Source organism: Xiphias gladius, chromosome 14 (assembly GCF_016859285.1).
Source record: "Xiphias gladius isolate SHS-SW01 ecotype Sanya breed wild chromosome 14, ASM1685928v1, whole genome shotgun sequence".
In the NCBI taxonomy this organism is placed as follows: Eukaryota; Metazoa; Chordata; class Actinopteri; order Istiophoriformes; family Xiphiidae; genus Xiphias; species Xiphias gladius.
Genome location: NC_053413.1, coordinates 24,265,676 through 24,284,762, shown reverse-complemented (window position 1 = coordinate 24,284,762; position 19,087 = coordinate 24,265,676). Strand labels below are relative to the sequence as shown.

At 40.1% G+C, this 19,087-nt stretch overlaps 1 protein-coding gene across 1 annotated transcript in view; it reads right to left on the bottom strand.

Moving 5' to 3' along the window:
* Positions 1-7,729: 7,729 nt before the first annotated feature.
* The window catches only part of LOC120798997 (contactin-associated protein-like 4), a 106,508-nt gene continuing 95,150 nt past the window's right edge, over positions 7,730-19,087 (bottom strand). Inside the window, exons 24-29 of the mRNA XM_040143796.1 lie at positions 18,410-18,634; positions 16,432-16,565; positions 14,308-14,395; positions 10,872-11,090; positions 9,909-9,980; positions 7,730-7,926 (exon numbers count right to left, since the gene is read on the bottom strand). Of these exons, the coding sequence (XP_039999730.1) occupies positions 7,730-7,926; positions 9,909-9,980; positions 10,872-11,090; positions 14,308-14,395; positions 16,432-16,565; positions 18,410-18,634 (935 nt within the window). The remainder of the gene's footprint in view (positions 7,927-9,908; positions 9,981-10,871; positions 11,091-14,307; positions 14,396-16,431; positions 16,566-18,409; positions 18,635-19,087) is intronic.

Here is a 19,087-nt window from a genome sequence, read left to right as displayed (position 1 = left end):
TTCTACTAATCTAGTATAATTATTGATATATTGGTGTGTCCATCACTTTAATTTTGCGGCTGGTAGAGTTGGGGCTAATTTCAACTACTTTGTGAACTTCAAGGTAGCATTACAGATAAATAATACATCATCATTTATCTGTTGATTACATTTTGTATTAGTCTGAATCCGTAAAGTCACAAGTAACTAAATCTGTCTGATAAATGTAATTTATCTCTTGCAGAGAGAAAAAACTACAACGTTTTCCTCCGAAATGTAGTGAAATAGTTGTAGTTGAAGTAGCTTAAAATGGAATTATATGAAGTACAGGTACATCAAAACTATACTTGAACACAGTATTTGAATAAAACATAGTTAGTTAGTTACTTTACACCACTGTTATTTACATTTGTAAATCATGAAACGTGCATTTTTTCAGTAGCACCGAGACTGTTTTTTCATGTACCGTCTATCAGGCATTGAGGCTGAAAATTCATTCTCTTCCTTGCAAACAGCAGTTAACAGAAAGATTTCTCACCTCAAGGTCCGTTTAGCGGCTGCTCTGGTGCTTTCGATCGTATCACGTGAGCTTCACCAGCAGACTGGGGTTGCCAGTCGTCAGGTGTGTGAGCTGCCAACTTTGTTTTTCTCGTTATTTCCTCCTTTTTTCTTTCTCCTACCATCATCAGCCCTCATACGTTTATTATGTGTCGACTTCATTTGTGTTTTCTGCTGATGCCACTCGTGAGCAACAACATAACTGTTTATACAATATTATATTGTCGCAACCGAGTTTTTCTTTTCTTTTTTTTTTTTTTAATCTGAGGATCATAAGGATACTGTTTAGGGTCAAGATCACAACATGGTTACTCAGCACATACACAATGAGCCATCACAAGAAAACAAAACCCTTCAAAACCACACCGCCTGGATATAGCTGTAAATACAGCTTTTAAAGCTGCTGTTTACATGGCTGATTCATTGTCCTGCATCTGCTCGATCCGTCGACTTTCGTAGCACGGCAGTAACACAAGATGGCATTTCTTTGCATTAATTTTACACTGCATAATTTCCCTTTGCATTAAGCTTGTGATACAGTGAGAGGAAGTGTTGAAAAGCCATGTCCAGCCTCACTGAGAGGGAAAAACCGTTACTAACTCTCCATGAACCTGCTCCATCTCAGCCTTGCGGCAGACCGATTCAGTCCTGCAGTCCTTTGTTTCAACTGGGGCACATTCAGCTTTGGTTGATGCACGATGTTTGAAAGTATGATTTATCAACTAAGTACTAAGTACGAGCATGTTTTATTTTGTGTTTTATTTTTTTAGCCCTTCCAGTGGCATGGCTCTGGGGATCTTACTGTGCCGCTCAGTCCACCACTTTGATCAAGACTGAAATATCTCAACAACTATTAGGTGCATTGCCGTGAAGGTTTGTACAGACAATAAAGCCCCCCCGGGGGATGAATCCCATAGATGACTTTGGCGATCCCCTGACTTTCACTTATCCTGTGAAATATCTCAACATCTATCAAAATCTTAGTTTTGCTCTAGGGCCACCATGAGGTTGACATTTGGGGTTTTTGAGGGAAATTTCTCGAAAACTACTAGATGGACCGCCATTAAATTGCGCACGGACATTCATGTATGCCTCAGGATGAATTGTAGTAACTTTGGCCATCCTCTGACTTTTCATTTAGCGCCGTCCTCAGGTCAAAATGATTATTTGTCCAACACTTTGGTTTCTAACTAAAAACCCTTCAAAACTAATCCCCGCTCCCGTCAGGCTCAGTTGTACTTTGTGTTCAGTGCCACTTAGCGAATGTTAGCATGCTAACAGGTTAAACTAAGAAGGTGACCATGGTAAACATTACACGTGCTTAACATCAACACGTTCGCATTGCCACTGCAGGCTAGCATTAGCATTTAGCTCATGGAGGATACAGTAAGTGTTCAATATTAAACAGATAATTATAAACTAAAAGAGTCACATGAATAAATATATAAATATAAACTATACACGATTTTTGGAGTTATTAAAACTCTAATGTACAGGCGGTGACAGCACCGCTGTCATATAAGGTGACAGCATGAAATAAACCTTGACATAAAATAAAAGTCTTGTTGGGAAAAATGCCATAATGAAATAAAAACTTTTGAATAACAGTATTTCTATACTGAACTAAAACATATCCAATAAAACAATAAAACTCAATGATGAATTAATGATGATGATGTCTTCAGTTATCTCACAAATTGCTGGTTCATTTGTATATTTTCCACAATTTGTCCTTATGTTTGTTTATTTCATATTGTCTTTATTTATTTAATATTGAACACTTTGGGGTTCCATATCTTTATACATATCACTAATTAATTCAGTATAATATTTGTATTTGTATATTTGCATGAGATGTTTGCAAAAAAAGAAAAAAGAAAAAAAGAAAATGTATGTTAAATAGGCTTGAGTTCACTTAGTCTAGATGTGCTGGGGCTGGACAGATGTGGCAGTAAATTTTTACTATCAACGAATAAAACTGGCACAGAAAACATGTAGGAGGAAAACCAAAGGGGCCCACGCTAACCATTTTAACATTTAAATGTAGTTTAAGGAGGTGCACGTAATGTACAGTAAGTCATAGCCCTCTATGGAAAAAAGAGGGAAACAGCGCTGACCTCCACAGTGGACTGTTAGTACAGTGCCACTTCCACAGAGGCAGCTCTTTAGCTTCCACCTCATCGTGAATAGAAAAAACCAAAATGAAAAAAAAAACAAAAACCGAAGGAGTTACAAAGCTGAGCTGGGTACAGTATAATCCCATGTGCCGCATGGGTGATGAAATGTGGTGATTCAGTGCATCAAAGATTTGTCAGTTATTAAATTAGAGTGATACATTCAAGCTTTACAACTTACAAGTCTCTTAGCTGATTGGCTGACAGCAGAGCGGGAGAAATGTTGTACTGCACGCTGCACCGTCTACAGATGAGGCTGAATCTTTTATTACATTTCAAATCTAGTTGGCCGCAAAGATCAGTTGATCTTCATAACGTTGGTGTTTCCTCTTCACCGAGGCTTTGATATCCTTGATGATGCTAAAGATTTCAGTTATCAGCTCCACATCTCGTCCCCGATCACAACCAGTGAGCGGAGATTTACATGAATCAAACAGGGATTCCTGATCTGAGGCAGCTGAACCATCCTGTATCCTCGGGGGTCTGAGTGTTGCAAACAGGCAGAGGGGGCTAAGTGGCGCTTCGCAGAGAATCACTTCGACATCCTCTGCCCCTGGATGCTTCACGGCTCTACACATTTTCCTCATGTCTGATCTGCAGAATGTTAATAGCAACCAGAAGTGTTAGTAGTGAAGGATGCGTATCCTCCCACACTATGGTTTGAAGGAGCAAATGTAAAATACGTAAATGTATGTAAATTGTTCTGGTGGTTGAGTGGAGAGCCTTTGATATGTGTGAGCTTCATTTATTGTAAACAGAGGAACAAAATAGCTCAGTGGTTTAATTTAAAAAGAAAAAAAAAACAACCAAATAGACATAATCTTACTTCCACAGATGTTAATTCTCTTTCATTTTGTTGTGGTGATGTCTCAGCTTTCTCAGTCCTTCAGACATGTAAATGTAGGAAAAAATTAAAGCGTCTCCTCTTAATATTTACTCAGTTAGTGAGTCATCTTTAAAGCAGAAAAAAAACCCTAAAATGAAAAAGGGGATCTTTTAAAAAAAAAAAAAGATCATTTTTTATTTTAATCAAACAGGATTTTGTTGATAATCAAACAAGCAGAATATGAGTAGAATCTGTACTCACGACATCACTGTTATTCACCAACACTACAGTTACACCGATAACACTTCAACTTTAAACCAGTGTATTGTCAGAGAGAAACTACACCACTGTCAGTCAAAATTATCCACTCCTAAAAGGATAGGGCTGATGTTGTTCTACATTTTTCTTACTGTCGACAAATCCCATGAAAAGACCAAAGTAATCAATGGGTTAATCAGTTATCTCCATAGCATCTGACTTCCCTAACCTGTCTGTAGCCTCAGTCCTTCGCCCATTGCTTCCTACTGAAGCTACATTTAAATAAAAAAAATATTTAAAAGCATGTCACAAATATATAGTTTCATTTCATAATAAAAAAAAAAAAGCTTAATAATTTCTGGCAGTGCACTGTAGTTTTTAGCCAAAGCTACTTCAACAGGAAGAAATAATGCATTCGTTAGGGACTATTACACAGTTGGGTTGGCGCTCTAGTGAATATTTCAGGCAGCCGGGCGGTGTATGTGCGATTGACTCAAAATAAACTACAGTGTGTGTTTGTGTGTCACCCAGTGCAACAGTGTGGCTGACTGACGTGTTTTTGGACAACGATGGAGCTCAACGGCACAGAGGAATGAGCTCTATCAGGCTTTGGCCACACAGACAATACTGTTAGTGGGAGCAATTTATTGTTTGTTTTTAGTCTTTTTTATGGCATTTGATGACAAAAAGCAGATTGCAGAATATCATCAGCTTTAAGGCCTAGTGGTCACACCAGCTTTTAAAACGGCCAAAGTTTGTGTCAATTAATACCAATAAAAACTGCCAGGGCTAGTTGATTTCGGTCACAGGAGTGCTGATAGTGCAAATTTTTCACACTGATGAACTCGTACTCACAAATTTGAGTCGTGAACCAGTAAATGTGCCGCCTTGACTGTTCTGAAAAAAATGGGGGAAGCTGTCGTACCTTATTAGCACCCTTGAGATTGATTTAAACTCCTCTGTCAGATTGGACGCCGCTCCAAAAAAGAGGAACAGTTTGCAGACAGTTGCGAGACAGGATATTACAAATACATCTTTTGAATAAACTGCTCGAACTTACTGTCCCATTAGCAAGCAAGCTAATGAGTTTGCTAGCTGACAGTTAGCAAGTAATTAGAAAGTTTATTAGCTTTTTTTCCCCTCCTTTCAATGACTCTTTACTGAATTACATGATATACAGTCCTGAGAACAAAATGCCAGGGGGAGGAAGCAGTACAGAACACAAAAAAAAAAATAGCAAGAAGCTGTGAAACTTCTTGTGACTGACTAGTGCTAGCATGACCCGGTTGGCTAGCATGCTGGCATTTAGCTCATGAACGACAGTAGTTTACCAACAAGCCCTGTGAGTAGTCCCTACCTCACTGAGCCTCTAGACCCAAACATTTCAAAAAGATTTGTAAATCAATTTTGGTTTTGTGGTGTGACTTGGCCATTATCCTTTAAATGCAAAATTCACCAAAATGTCCAGACTACAGGGGCGAACAAAGCAGGTTCTGTTGTAAACTGTTGTAATATTCATGTTCTTTTGACTGAAAGTGGTTTGACAAAAAAAAAAAAAAAAAAGTTGTTCAGATTTAAGGTCAAAACATCTGTTTCCTTGCTGGCTTGCAGACATCACTGTGTACATCAGTGACTTGCTGCTAACGTTATAATGCATTCTCGGTGGACGATGTCTGAAAAATTCTGTCTGGATCTTTATAAGTTTTTTTTTTTTTTTTTTTTTTTGGCGCTGTATTTATATGCAGTGTCCTCCAGATGTGCTCAGCGTGCAAGACTAGGTGAACGTCAAGGTTACCAGTTCAGTTCCTCTCAGCGATCACGTGCTGCACTGGAGTCAGTTCTTCTGCAGGATGGAGGACAGTCCCTGATGCTTCTTCAAAGAATGAAGTCTCTGGGATCAAGGACGTGGGAAACACAACAATGTGTGGCCTCAGCTGTTGTGAGGTGGGAAAAAAAGAAAACACAAACGTGAGTGCTGAATAATTCAGCTTTAGCAACTACTGTCATTAAAATCCCATCTGTGCTTTGGGGTCTCGCAGAGAGATGGTGATGTGTGTTTGGTAAACAGCTGCTGTCGGTCCTCTTTCTGCTTCTCGGCTTCCCTCTATCAGCAGCCCTCTTTACACATGATCTGATTCAACACATGGACGGATTTGCTTCATTTTCAGCATTAGTGTCAGAATGCGTTGTCATTACATCCAGTGTCTGCTTGACACCCTGTCCCCGGATTGTCTCCCTGTCTCATTCTGATCATCTCGCCGCTTTCTATCGAGTCACAATCGACCTGTCGGACCGCAGCAGATTAGCATTTCAAAAAACACATTAACTGTCTCTGCACCCAGTGAACAGGGTGACAGACAGCCACAGCGTCACAGAGCCCGTGCTGCTGTCAGTGGTAAAAGCTCTACTGCTCAGAGAAATTTAGAGAGCTGGGAGGCTCCTAGCAGGCGGCACGCAGCAGGGAGGAGAAAAGTTTTATACTAGAGTGAAAGACCTGTTTCTGAAAAGCTTGCAAACTATAGGCAACTCAAAAAGTTCACGGATGTATTTTTGCTCCCTGCTTCTGGTGTGCTATCGTGTCACGATTGAAAAGAAGTGACGAGAGAAAAGACTGAACTGCAGAAAAGGGAAAGAAAAAAAAAAGGATAAAAATGGAAATGAAGTGGAAAATCAATCCCTACTGCGTAAAGTCTCTCAACCAGTAGCTGCTAGTACAGTAGAAATGTACAACGTGCTCATGGCGATGTGCATGACTGCAGTGAGAAAGGCTGTATTGACTTTTGAAGATGCCACTTGTTAACACCAAAATCCTGTGGTACAATGTAGCTGGAAGAAAATCACTCATGAAAATGTGAAATTCATGTGCTGAATGGAGACAGTCATCCACAAAAAACATCCTGCTGTTTGGGTGGACGTGTCCCGGCTGCAGGGACTCCGACAATGCTTGCAAATTTTCCAAGTGAACACGCGCACGCAGGTCTCCCTTAAGTAGGTTTCTAAAGGCTCTACAGCCTCCAAGGGGGGCACACTGTTATTCCTCCAAAGCACTGCCCATGACTAAAAGGCGTCACACACAAGCAAACCACCAAACGCCAGCTCTTACTGAAGTACTCTTCCTGGGGGCCTAATTAAGGGTCGCACATTTCCACTTCCAATTAAGTAAACGTCCATTCATCATCCTCACAGAAAGCTGTATCAGCCAAATGGCTCCAGTCGTGATTCCAAGCTCCCCGATTCGCTGGAATGAAGAAATAAAATGGTTTGTATGCTCAAAATCAAACCATGAAACAAAATAAGTTCCCCTTCGGTGTGTTTCTAACTTTTCAATATGACAGAGTGACATTATCTTGAGATTGTTGTAGACATTACTCCAACATTTACGCTTTTTGATATTTACAGTTTCTGAAATTTCAACACTTCATTAGTCCAAAGTCTGTTGCCTGTTTGTATCAGTATATACACACTATACAGTAAAACACAAAACTATAAGCATTGTTCTCTCCTTTTTTTTTTTTTTTTTTTTTTTTGCTTGCAAGGTTTTGTACAGCCATTTCTGCCAGTGAAGTCTCAAGTGGCTCTGAGTGCAGTGAAAAGTCCTGAGGCGTGGCAGGACTCACCCACGTGTGCACTCTCAGTGCCCCCCCCCCCAAAAAAAAACAAAACCCACCAGTTCATCGGGTGTCTGTGAATTTTCTCAGTCATCCAGGTCGTGGTTTTCCCGAGAAGAGCTGAATGGAGGGCAAGCGGACTTGATTGTAGATACTCGAAGATATTTCATCTCTCATCCAAAAGGCTTCAGTTCTGAGTTCTCACAGAACTGTAAAAGCCTCTTGGATAAGAGGTGAAACGTCCTCAAGTATCTACAATCAAGTCCGCTTGCCCTCAATTCAGCTCTTCTGGAGTCACTAGTTCATCAGGTCATCAGGGCCTCCAGTTAAATGAAGTACTCCTTTCGGTTTTCACAGGAGACGTTCTGGGAGTCAGTCTGGTTGCTGAAAGGAAAATCTGGGCTCTCCTCCCGCTTGACTCCCTTCACATCCTGATTCCGATACGTCTCCTTTCTCCGGTAGAGGAATCTGGCCGTTATCGCCAGGCCAGCCACAATCACAAAGATCACCACCGCTATCACACCTGCAAAGGTAGAGGACATTTACTCTGGCATATTCAGACATTTTTTGTTCAGAGAGGTGTTTCTGTTTTCTAGCCTACATTTATTGATAGAAATGGGTTGGGCAATAATAATAGACACACCTAATGCAATACACTTCAACAGCATCACAAACTACCTCCTCCAAAATGATCATACAGTTATATCAACACTCTAGAACGGTTTCAACACAAAGTGAAAACTATAACCTTCATGAAGGCTGGATTTATTGCAGGACTGTTGTATTTCGCCTGCATCAGTTTTAGCTAGGTGTAAATAATCAACTGGCAACTGACTGCGTATCTGTGATCTGTTCTCGTCCAGAGGGTAGACCAGGTCCATATAAAGTGCTTCCCAAAAACTAAAAAGTTGTCATATTTTCACAAAGTACTGTGTCATGTGCACTGAACATGCGGAGACACAGAACAAGACATTTAACAATGATTTAACAAGCAGTTAACTTAGGCTGTAAAGCTACGTCTTGACCGGAAGCAGCTGGAAAAGCTGCTTAGCTGCTGCTAAGTCTTAGCCCAAACCCAGCTTGACTCTTGGATGTACTGTGGGTCACTTGCTAGCTAACAAGACACCACATGTACAGAAGATCATGTTGGAGATGTGGGAAGACTTATTTTTTACTCCTTTGGCTAAGCTAACTATTTTCTCCTGCTTGAAGTTTTTGCGCTAGCATTGGCCTAGGCTAATTATGTTTTCACCCACAGTAAAGTGCATTTAGGTTATCACTAAATTTTAGATAAATATCTAAAAACATCAGTTAAAAGAACTGTTGCACATACAATCAATGAAACATGCTAATTTATGCTTTTTAGATCACATAGCGTTCATGGAGAACCACGTTCCAGTGTTTAGCTTATTATTTTAGAACTTTTCGTTTACACGTTTTAATTCCACTATCTTCTGGAGAAATCACATATTTTGTTGAAATTTCAGTACCGTATAACGATCAGTTTGCTGGGACTTAAAATCGATCTCGTTGCCTGCTTTTCTGCTTTTGCTTTTTTTGTCAGATTACATGATGGTTTTGTGGTAATGCATTGCCAGCTTTTCAAATCCTTCTGAACATTCATACGCAACAGTTATTTACCTTCGTCAATAAGACAGTCAAACATGTTGTTTTTTGCGGTTGTTTGCCTAACTTAAGCAATTTAAAAATAAGTAAGTTGGTTTTCATATTTAAGTGAAAGGAATGCAGACCAAATGCATCGCAGTAGTTGAGGAAAGAAATCCACAAAAATACCAAAACAACACAGCCTTTTTGGAAAAATGTCATTAATGTTAAGTATTGAAGTATTGAAAACTGGAAAAATACCAATGTGGTTCTACAAACAGACTGAGAGCGTGAGTCCATATTGTAGCTCACGCTGTAGCTCAATTTGATGTGTGTTTGTGTTTTGATGTGTGAGTTTTTCTGAAACTACACGATTTCTGCACCTCTCTTCCTCCTCCGGGGTACGGCAATTCTTCCATCCTGCAGTCTGGTTGTTCTAGTAATCTAACTTTAACGCACAGTGAGCAGAGTTTCACACATTTGGGGCTCTTTGCCTCTGTTCTGCACATTTCATTATCCAGAGAAAGTTTCGTCTAATTGGAATTCCAGAATATAGCCGAAATTAATTTCGCACTATATTACTTTGGTTTTTCAAATTGCCACGCATTTGAAGATAACAGTGTGAAAGTTTCTCCATCAGCAAGTAATTTCAGCAGCGGTTTAATTAGTTCAGCTGCGCTTTTTTGCACTGAGACACAAAGTCACAGAGATTTAATGGACAGTTTTAAATGCCTTTTTACTCTCACTTTTTTTTTCTATCTACGCACTTAAACTGTAGGAACCATTCAATCCACTCTCTGAATCAATCTGACCGGGCAGAAGAGCAAAAAATTTAATGTGCTTTTGAAACAAGATGACACAGGATCCAGTATGGTGAAAGATGCTGAAACAGTTCAGTACCTCCAATCAGAGCCGAGTCAGTCCGGATGGCATTGACTAAAGGTTGACCTGAGCCCACAGAACCAGACTGGTCTACAGCAGAGACAGAGAAAGGTAGGAGAAAAGAAAAAAGGAAGACAGAAGAGGAAAATGGGGGAATAGACAGAGGCATGAACGAAAAACCAAAGGGCTCAAAGAATTAGAAGAGATGTTGTGGAGAAAGACAGAAAAATAGGAATTATTACATGATACAGGAAAAAGGAGAAGAAAACGAGAGAGAATAAATAAAAAATAAACAGGTCAGAGACAAGAGGAGAAATTTAGAGACACGATTACAGTATCTTCATTCAGAGCAGACAGGGAATATAGCAGCAGCTCCCCACAAGAACTCTATTACAGTAACATGAAGACGGATGAGAACAGCACTAGAGGAAAGAAATGCCACTGGAAACTCCCCTCCGTGGTCCAAATTAATTATCTCATCAAGCACATTGTCAGGAGTGTCCTCAACAAGGTGTACATACTTAATGAGCCCATTATACAGTCTGAAAAAGCAGCTCCCACTAAGAACTGATACACACAGAAACAGAAGGGGAAAAGAGGATATGGCATACGCTCACTGATGTCTATGCACATTATTTTAAGGGTGACAGTTCAACATTTAATTTCAGTTTTTTTTTTTTTCTTAGCCTTTTAGCCGACCTGCTATTAAACAATTACTTAAACATAATTTAAAAAGTGTCAGAAACAAAGAGAAGCAAAGAGAAGAGCAGTGACATTTAAAATGAGAGGACAAAAACATCTTTTGAGTATCCTTTTGCTTTTCTTATGCTGGCTGTGTTGCAATTCTTTCCAGTGCATTTTGGGCGTGCAAAAAGGTGCCTTTTTTTTTTTAATCAAACAACTTTACAGCCATGGCCAAATTAAGCTTAAGGGGTCTTAACTGACAAAGCTCAACTCCCCCCACGCCCCCCACCTTCTTACCTGACAGGTGGTGTGTGTTCTCCGCTGCGTGGGGATTGGCTGAAGCCGAGGAGCCACAGTTGGACTGGACTAAAGGTCCGGTGACGACGACGGGGCTGGTGTCCGGGTGGAGCAGAGCAGCTTTCAGAGGCCTGATGGAGTTGAAGTGGACCACCGACAGACAGCCGGTAAAACCCAGAGATGCCAACCTGGCCAGGTCTGGATCCAACTCATCAGAATCTGAAGTGAGAAAAATGAGAGGGAGGTTTTGACCAAATCAACAGTATAAAAAAGAACTTCGTAGTGTGTTTTGTTTTTTGTTTTTTTGTCCTGTATAGTTTAAAAATTGGTCTGATTCTTAAAATAAGCAAAGCCAGATATTTTTCTCTTGTGACAACCATGTCATACACTTTTCAGACTTCTCTCTTGTCACCTCTATCGCTGTAAAACATATTGAATGTCTTACCTTTAAACAAGTAAAATGGTCTAGTGCAAACAAGAGGAGACAGGAAGACAACATATGGTTTTATCACCCTAAAATAAGATATTCTGACTTTTTTGAAACACTTTTTTTGCTGTGGGTTCTCAAAAGCAAAACAAAACTGCGTTAGAAGAGGGAATAATATACTTGAAAAGGACGCTATTTTCAGTTGTCAATAATCATAGAATGAAGTTACAGTTTCTGAGAGGAACAATTGGACGTTTCGGGAAATTTGCTTATTTACCCTCTTGCCAAGAGTTAGATGAGAAGATTGATACCACTTTGGTATGTGTACACTAAATATGAAGCTACAGCCAACAGCTGGTTATCTTAGCTTAGCATAAAAACTAGCCTGGCTATGTCCAAAGTAACAAATCTTCCTACTAGCGCCTCTAACGCTCATGTCATATCTTGTTTGTTGAATCTGTACAAAAAGCAAAGTGTAAAAATGACACATCATGGTTTTATGGGGGTTATTTGTTGGACTATTTCTTGGCCGGGCTAGCTGTTTCCCCTTGTTTCCAGTCTTTATGCTAAGCTACGCTAACTGGCTGCTGGCACTTGCGTCATATTTACTTGACAGACACGAGAGTGGTATTGATCTTCTCATCTTTGTCTTGGCAAGATGGCGAATAACTTTTCAAAATGCACAAGTGCAGTGACCTGCATCATTTTCTGAGCTGAACTGAATTTTCTGAGCAACTTACCCTTTAACCTTTCATTTAGAAGCTGCACTCAACCAGTAGGATGATTTGGCCAAACAAATCATGTCATACACTGACAGGTTCATTGATTCTGCTGCACATTATCCTGTTATCAGACTAGGACAGTAGTGGCAGTGCATTGATTCTAATGATTGGTACACACACATAACCTCACCCTCCCTCGTTCCAGTAGAAAGACTGGCAGTGATTCAGCCTCCAGTCCCCATCTATGACTGCACAAGACCGATGCGTTCTCTCGCCCTCAATCTGTTCATTTGATTGACTTAAATCCCTTCATCATTCACCTCCACTCCTTCACAGCAGTGTAAACAGCAGCTGTGAAAGCCAACATTACCGCTGTAACCAGCTGCATCGGTGTCTGTTCAGACGACTGTGGCTTTACCGGGACACATCTGCACGTTGAGGAGAGCAGCGGGAAACATTACTGCAGCCTGTAGGCTCCTCTCAGCTGATACGCTCCCCACTCCATCACCTCTCTCCCCCTCCCTGTCTCTCTGTATTCCTTCCTGGTTCATTAGTTAGGCTGATGGATGATAGGGTTGGCAGGGAACGACAGAAAATCCACTTTCCTGCTGCTTTTCGGATCCTGATCCGACTCTCTGCCCCTTCTGGTTTGACAGAAGGGAGGACCGGTCGCATGCTGACGTGACGGGGTTAAAACACACTGTGCTACACTAAACTGAGTTACTCACTGAGGATTTACATCCAAAAAGACAAAAGATATTGAGAGAATTTGTATTAGTTACACCAAAAAATGTGTGGTGTTCCTGCCTGACCCATAGATATTGTATTAACATAAAATTTGTATATAAAAGTGCTGTTTTGAACTTCTAAAATTAGATTTTCACATATATGGGTGTTTAAAGGCCCAAACCAAAGGCCAAAATTTGGAAATTAAACTGCCAATGACAATTTTGTACTCAAAAAAAAGAAGATTTGGACAATTTCTACAGACAAAAATGCAAGTAATTACATTTTTCCAGCCTTAGCAGAGTAGAAATCCCAGGAAATGTATAAATGAAAATGCATGCAGGTGTGGAACTGAGTCAAAATCTCCTGAAATCTTTTGAAAAAATAAATAAATGAATGAATAAATCTTAATGTAGTATACCACATGACCAACATACACTTGTGCACGTCTTCTTACACTGAACATGTGTTAAAATATTATCGTAAAGGGCCACTTGAAAAAAAGAAATCCCCACTAACAGATATATTTTGTATATATACCTGACTCGAGTTTTACTGTTGAAAGCCAGTGTGTTTCCTTCTAAATGGACAGCGTGTTACTGTGACTCTGTCTTTTCAGAGAGCCGTGAGTACAGCCTGCGGCCTCTCAGCCCCTCATGTTATTAACAGCTTATATCCCAGTCCGTGTCTGATGGGGCCGCTCAGAGAGCGAACAGGTATAAGTCATGACAGAGCAAATTACCGTCTCACCCCGACTGTTACAAGTCCCTGTCCAGGACTTATATATGATATATGATGTATGATACATATGATATCACGACAACTCATCAATTATGCCTCAAGTCCTTCTAGATTTGTTCTGACAGCTAACTTGAAACAGCCACTGGTCCTGCATAGTTGAAGTAAAATATGCACAAAGTTGGGGGAGAAAATGAGTATTTTTTCTATCAGATTTGCATCCAGGATTCAAATTAGTATTTTGTGTTACTGGTTTATCAGATTTTCACTCATGAAGAATTGCTGGATTTTTTTTTCAATAAAAAAATATGACTATAATGTTATTATAGGGTTTAATAAATCCTCACTGGAGAATGTGGTACCTACGAAATGCCAGCTACAATAACATTTGCTAAGTTTAGGTTGTCTTATTGAGATCTCAGAGGAGACATTTACAGTTCAAATATGCACAGACCCAGAAAATTCACACACACGAGTGTGGTTGTCATCCTGGACTGTCCTGTTTGGACTCCTAATCCCTGAGCCCTGAACTCTTAGTAACTGAAATACAAATATGAGCGAATGCTAATTTATGTGGGTGGATGCATCTTCATGTTAAAGTAGTTCTTATATTTCACCTCACACTTCTTCTTCAGATAATTTGCATAATATCTCAGTCTTGGCGCAAACAGCTGAAGCTACATTTATTTCTTTAACCTTTCCTAAGATGAGTGTCAAATGAGGTCAAACATCTCAGGGCTATTATTCAAATGAGTTTAAGTCTCATCGCTCTCTAACTAAAAAAGCCTTGTCTCTGCGTTTACTGTACTGCCTCCTCACTTACCGTGCACGCTGCCCAACACCAGAGACTTGATGGCGTTAAATTCTCCATCCGATGTCAGGTTGAAGTCCTCTCTGGCATTCTGATTAACCTGAAAGAAGTGAATGATTTCCTAAGTTAATATCCCCCAAAACAAAAAAACAGAAGAGCTCATGAAGGAGTCCAAGATGGGAAGAGTTCAACCTGTGGGTTCAACCTATGGGGGTATAAATGTGCTCCAGAAACATTAGGAATTATTATTATTATTATTATTATTATAATTATTATTATGGGGACACATCCAGTTTTATGTAAATCTATCGGAAATATTTGTTGAGACATCTTTCTCCAGAGCAAACTGTCATCTTATGCCATCACAGCACGCCGCTACAGATAAAATGGTTTGGTATAATGGAAAACGATAAGATGCACCTCATATTTCAACGGAGCCTCACAACACAGTGAATCAGGAGGTTGCACCCATGCAGGATGAGGTCACCTTGTTATTCATCTCCCTGTGTTGATAATTAAACAGACATTCAGGTGACTGGCTCCTGGTTAGATGAAGTTAACCTCATATATCATCGGAGGCTGTTGTTAACAAGATGATAAGAGATTCAGATACGATTAAGAGGCTTCATATTTCATCCGGAGCTGTTTTAGTGTGTAGTTTGTCCCTGGTGCCCTGCTGTGGCTGCATCTAGGACAGCAGCTGCCGGTGGCTGAACTGAGAGCGAAGTGCTGACTAAGGCTGCACCATATAGGGGAATATCGCAATACGTGGAAAAAAAAAAAATGTTCATGTTAGGACAGCTTTACACCTCGTCTACACTGGCTGCGTGGTGAAAGTAGAGAGCAAAACACAAAAGCAGCAGCTGTCAGGCAGGCCAGCATACAGTGCAATGCACAGACCTTCGCCTGAAAGTTGGAATAAAACAGACGTGAAGCCCAAAAAGATTTAGCATTTATACCAGGTATATAAACATTCAATACAGGGTTTACAACACACTATAATGTAGTTGTAAACTTTTATTAATATATTTGTGAACAACTATAGTTCCTCCTGTGGACACCCACAAAGTGGAGGCCGCTGTATAAACAGATAATTAATGACAATTTAGGAAAACACAGTTGTGATACAAAGTATTTTTTCATAGGAGAAGTTATCATCTCAAATAGTGTGGATTAATTAACATTTAAAAATGTCTGCTAACAGGTACATGATGGTGTGTTGTAAACCGTCTATCAAACGTTAGCATACTGCTCAGAGATGCCAAATAGGGAACGTTATATTAAAGTGTTACCAAAGAGGTTTCAGGCCTTTACGTGCCTGGTGTCGGCTGATGTACTGAGTAAAATCGAAGCGTATTGATTCAGTCAGACAGACGCAAGCTACACATGGCCAAAACTGTTCCTGTGTTGACAAGGGGTCAGACACATTCTCATGCTAACAGAATACATCTCTTATCCAAAAAAAAAAAAAAATCATCAAGCAGAACCGTCTCTGTAGTCCATCCAGGAGAGGTTATGTAATGAAGATTCCGCATTTCTTGTCTTTAAATCTGCATTGAGTTATACGTTTGGTGTCATACTTGAAGGAACCGGCTTCATGTAATGTGAAACAGATGCCTGTAGTGCTGAATCCCCTGAATCCAGAGCTCTCGTTTCTTTTAACTTGTTGTTGTTTTGGCTTTGCAGCACCTGTAATGTATGGTTGACTCCCCTGGCTCTCGTAAATTCACCCACAAGCACTGTGGGTGGGTGCTTCTGGCAAATCGGCTTAGACAAGCCCAGCTTAAGGTTCCTGCCCGGCACCAAACAGCGGACAGACAAAGTTAGCGGGTAGCTGGTGAAGTAAGTGGAACATGGTGAACCGCAGCTAAAAAGCCAGATACTTTGTTGAGTTGATGGAGACCAAACCAACGCCGAAAGGAGAGTATAGACTCCAACGTGATTCTCGTGTTACTTTAGTCTACATAATTGTTTGCTAACACATTAGCCACAACAGTTCGGTGAACTGACGCATTTTTCTGAGTGTTTATTCCCCATGTAGTGGTCAAAAAGGCTTAATGCCTTTAACTGAATGAGGTATATAAATTATAAATGTATTAACAGTGTATAAATAATTGCTGTACTGTGTTTTTTTACCTGCACAGACACAGAGTCCGTCAGTCTCCTGACGGTAACAGTGTGTAGTTGTCCGTTGGCCAGGCTCCTAATTCTGCTCCTCAACACTTCTGCTTCCCTGCTGCTGTCCAGCTTGTACCGCACCTCCAGCTCGTCTTCACACAGACAACACGCACAGACACCGACACGCACAACAGATATAAAACCATAGGGTCGCATTTCAGGTGTCACAGAAATGAAAACATTACATTCAGAGCTACACTCTCAAAAGGAAAGATTTCATCTTAAAACATCACCATCATTTCAGACATGCAACTTTCTAGGTAAAGTTTTCCTCCCCTGTAAATGGCCTTGCCAGGCATAATAATCATGGCCAAAAGGATAAACCCATTTTTAATCCTTCAAAGATAAATCTGAATATTTTAAATAAGCGGTTGCTCTATTAATTGAGATTTTTATATGAAGAGGATAAGAGCTAATTCCCTATCAATAACAGAACTAATCTAATTAAATATAATAAATTCTCCAAATATTCAAGACCATTAAGTGCAGACGTAACAAAAGCTCTGTGATGTATTCAGAGTGTTCAGCTAAAAGTAGTTTTTTCACAGCATGCGCTCTATTACTGTAAATAAAAAATAATAAATCATGTATCAACAGTTCCCGATTACAACTCATTAACTGTTTTTCTACAGAGTTACAAAATATGTGGGGGAATTACTGTGGAAGGACCTCCAGATACCTGCTGCCGCGCTGATAACAAATTTATTCTTGGGAAGAGGCGTTAAGTGAAAAGGTTTTGTTTGGGCTGAGGAGGTGTAACTGCAGTCAAGGGGAAAAAGAAATTAGCCATCTCAGGGGGAACAAGTGGAAGCTCTCAGGGATTTAATTGGACACTTCAGTTTAAGAACTTTTAACTGACAACTCCACAGTCAGCACGAAACCTTAATACTCTGCTGTCCATCAGTTTTGAGTCATTAACACCAGAAAAAATCCATTCACAGCTAATCTAGCATCAAAGTGCCAGTTTTATTAGACTCCTGAATGCTGAAAATTTCATTTTGATTTAAAGTGCCTCCTACTACTCTTAAAATCCAAACCCACAACATATATATATATATATATATATATATATATATATATATATATATATATTACAGTGTGTTTTCTGCTGCTTTTTCAGCAGCACGCTGACCTGCCACCCACTAACAGCCCACCAGACACTTTTATTCCCGCAGCATCACTCATCAGGGCGCGCTGGTAAAACCAGTGAACACTTTTTTTTTTTCAGCCAGAAACAAAACATAATAGTTGGCCCAGCTGGACAGATTAAAAGGCAGCCGAGGCTGACGGGGTGAAGCCAGAGAGAGGAAGGATCTGACAGATCCTGATAGATCTGCTAAAGCTGCAGAGCAAAGGACGAGCAGGAAGGAGAGCGGGAGGGCGAAGGAGAGCGGGAGGGCAAAGGAGAGGTCGATAACACGAGAAGATGACAGGGACGGGAGAGAGGATGAGATGAAGAGGGGAGGAGAGGTAGGATGAGAGGCTGGGAGGAGACGTGGGGAGAGGAAAGCAATTGCGAGAAGTTGAGGGAGGAAGGCAAGGAAGGAAATTCATAATCTGAGGTTTGAAAACTGTAGATAAAAAGGAGGGCAGCGACCATGAAAGCAGAACAGAGAGAATGAAGCAAGGCAAAAGGGAGTAATTAAAGGTAAGAATGAGAAAAAAAAGGATGTGAGAAAATTGTAAATAAGGTGAAGAAAGGAGGAGGAGGGATGAGCACAAAACTTGTAGATAAAGAGGAAAGGAGAAACTTTTAGAACAAAAGTTGGTTAAAAAGTATTAAAGTAAATAAAAGCTATCAGGAAAACAAAAAAGAGAGGGGAGGAGGCCAAAAAAAGGGAAGAAGAATTAAATCAAAATGAGCCACTTCACCTTAGGTTTGAAACCAACCAAAGAAACAAACTCCTTCAAAATAAAAGCCTAGTGTCCTCCTCACCGTGCTTGTTGATGAGCAGGGCCAGGTACTCTCTGTAGTAGGAGCTGACGTAGAGCAGCAGAGCCGGACTCTGGTTCGTCCTGAAGCTCAGGGAGACGTTCTCTCCTCTTAGCGTCATGTCAGAATAGATGGAGGACGGCAGGGCGCTGCTGTTCCTGATTAACTCGTATGGCTCTTTGAAGGTGTAGCTGACGGACATCCCTGACTTAAAAATAGCCGACACCTCTGGTGAAAAAGAAAGCACTTTTTTTTTTACAAATATGTTTAATTTTTTCTGAGTAACAGAGTTTTAAGTGTGTCGTTAACGGTTGAATTACAGGATTACATGATGGCCTCAATAAAATGACATAATCTCCAAATGCTAATACAGATTTTGAAAATATACTGAAGCTTTAAATGGCATTTAAACATTTTCCAAACATCACAAACAACTTGAAGTATAGTTTTATACTCATTAATACATATTTATAATAATTTATGTTCACAATTGGTAGTTTTGCAGTAGTTTAAAATTGGTCTTAAAGAATCAACCCCTGTCCAAATGACTGCAAATAAGGATTTTCTTCATTATTCCATTCTTCCATTCATACATTTGTCATCTATACCCACTTATCCTGTGCATGGTCAGGCTGAAATTATAGTTCAAATCATAATGGGTTTTGTCCAAGAAACAGTTCC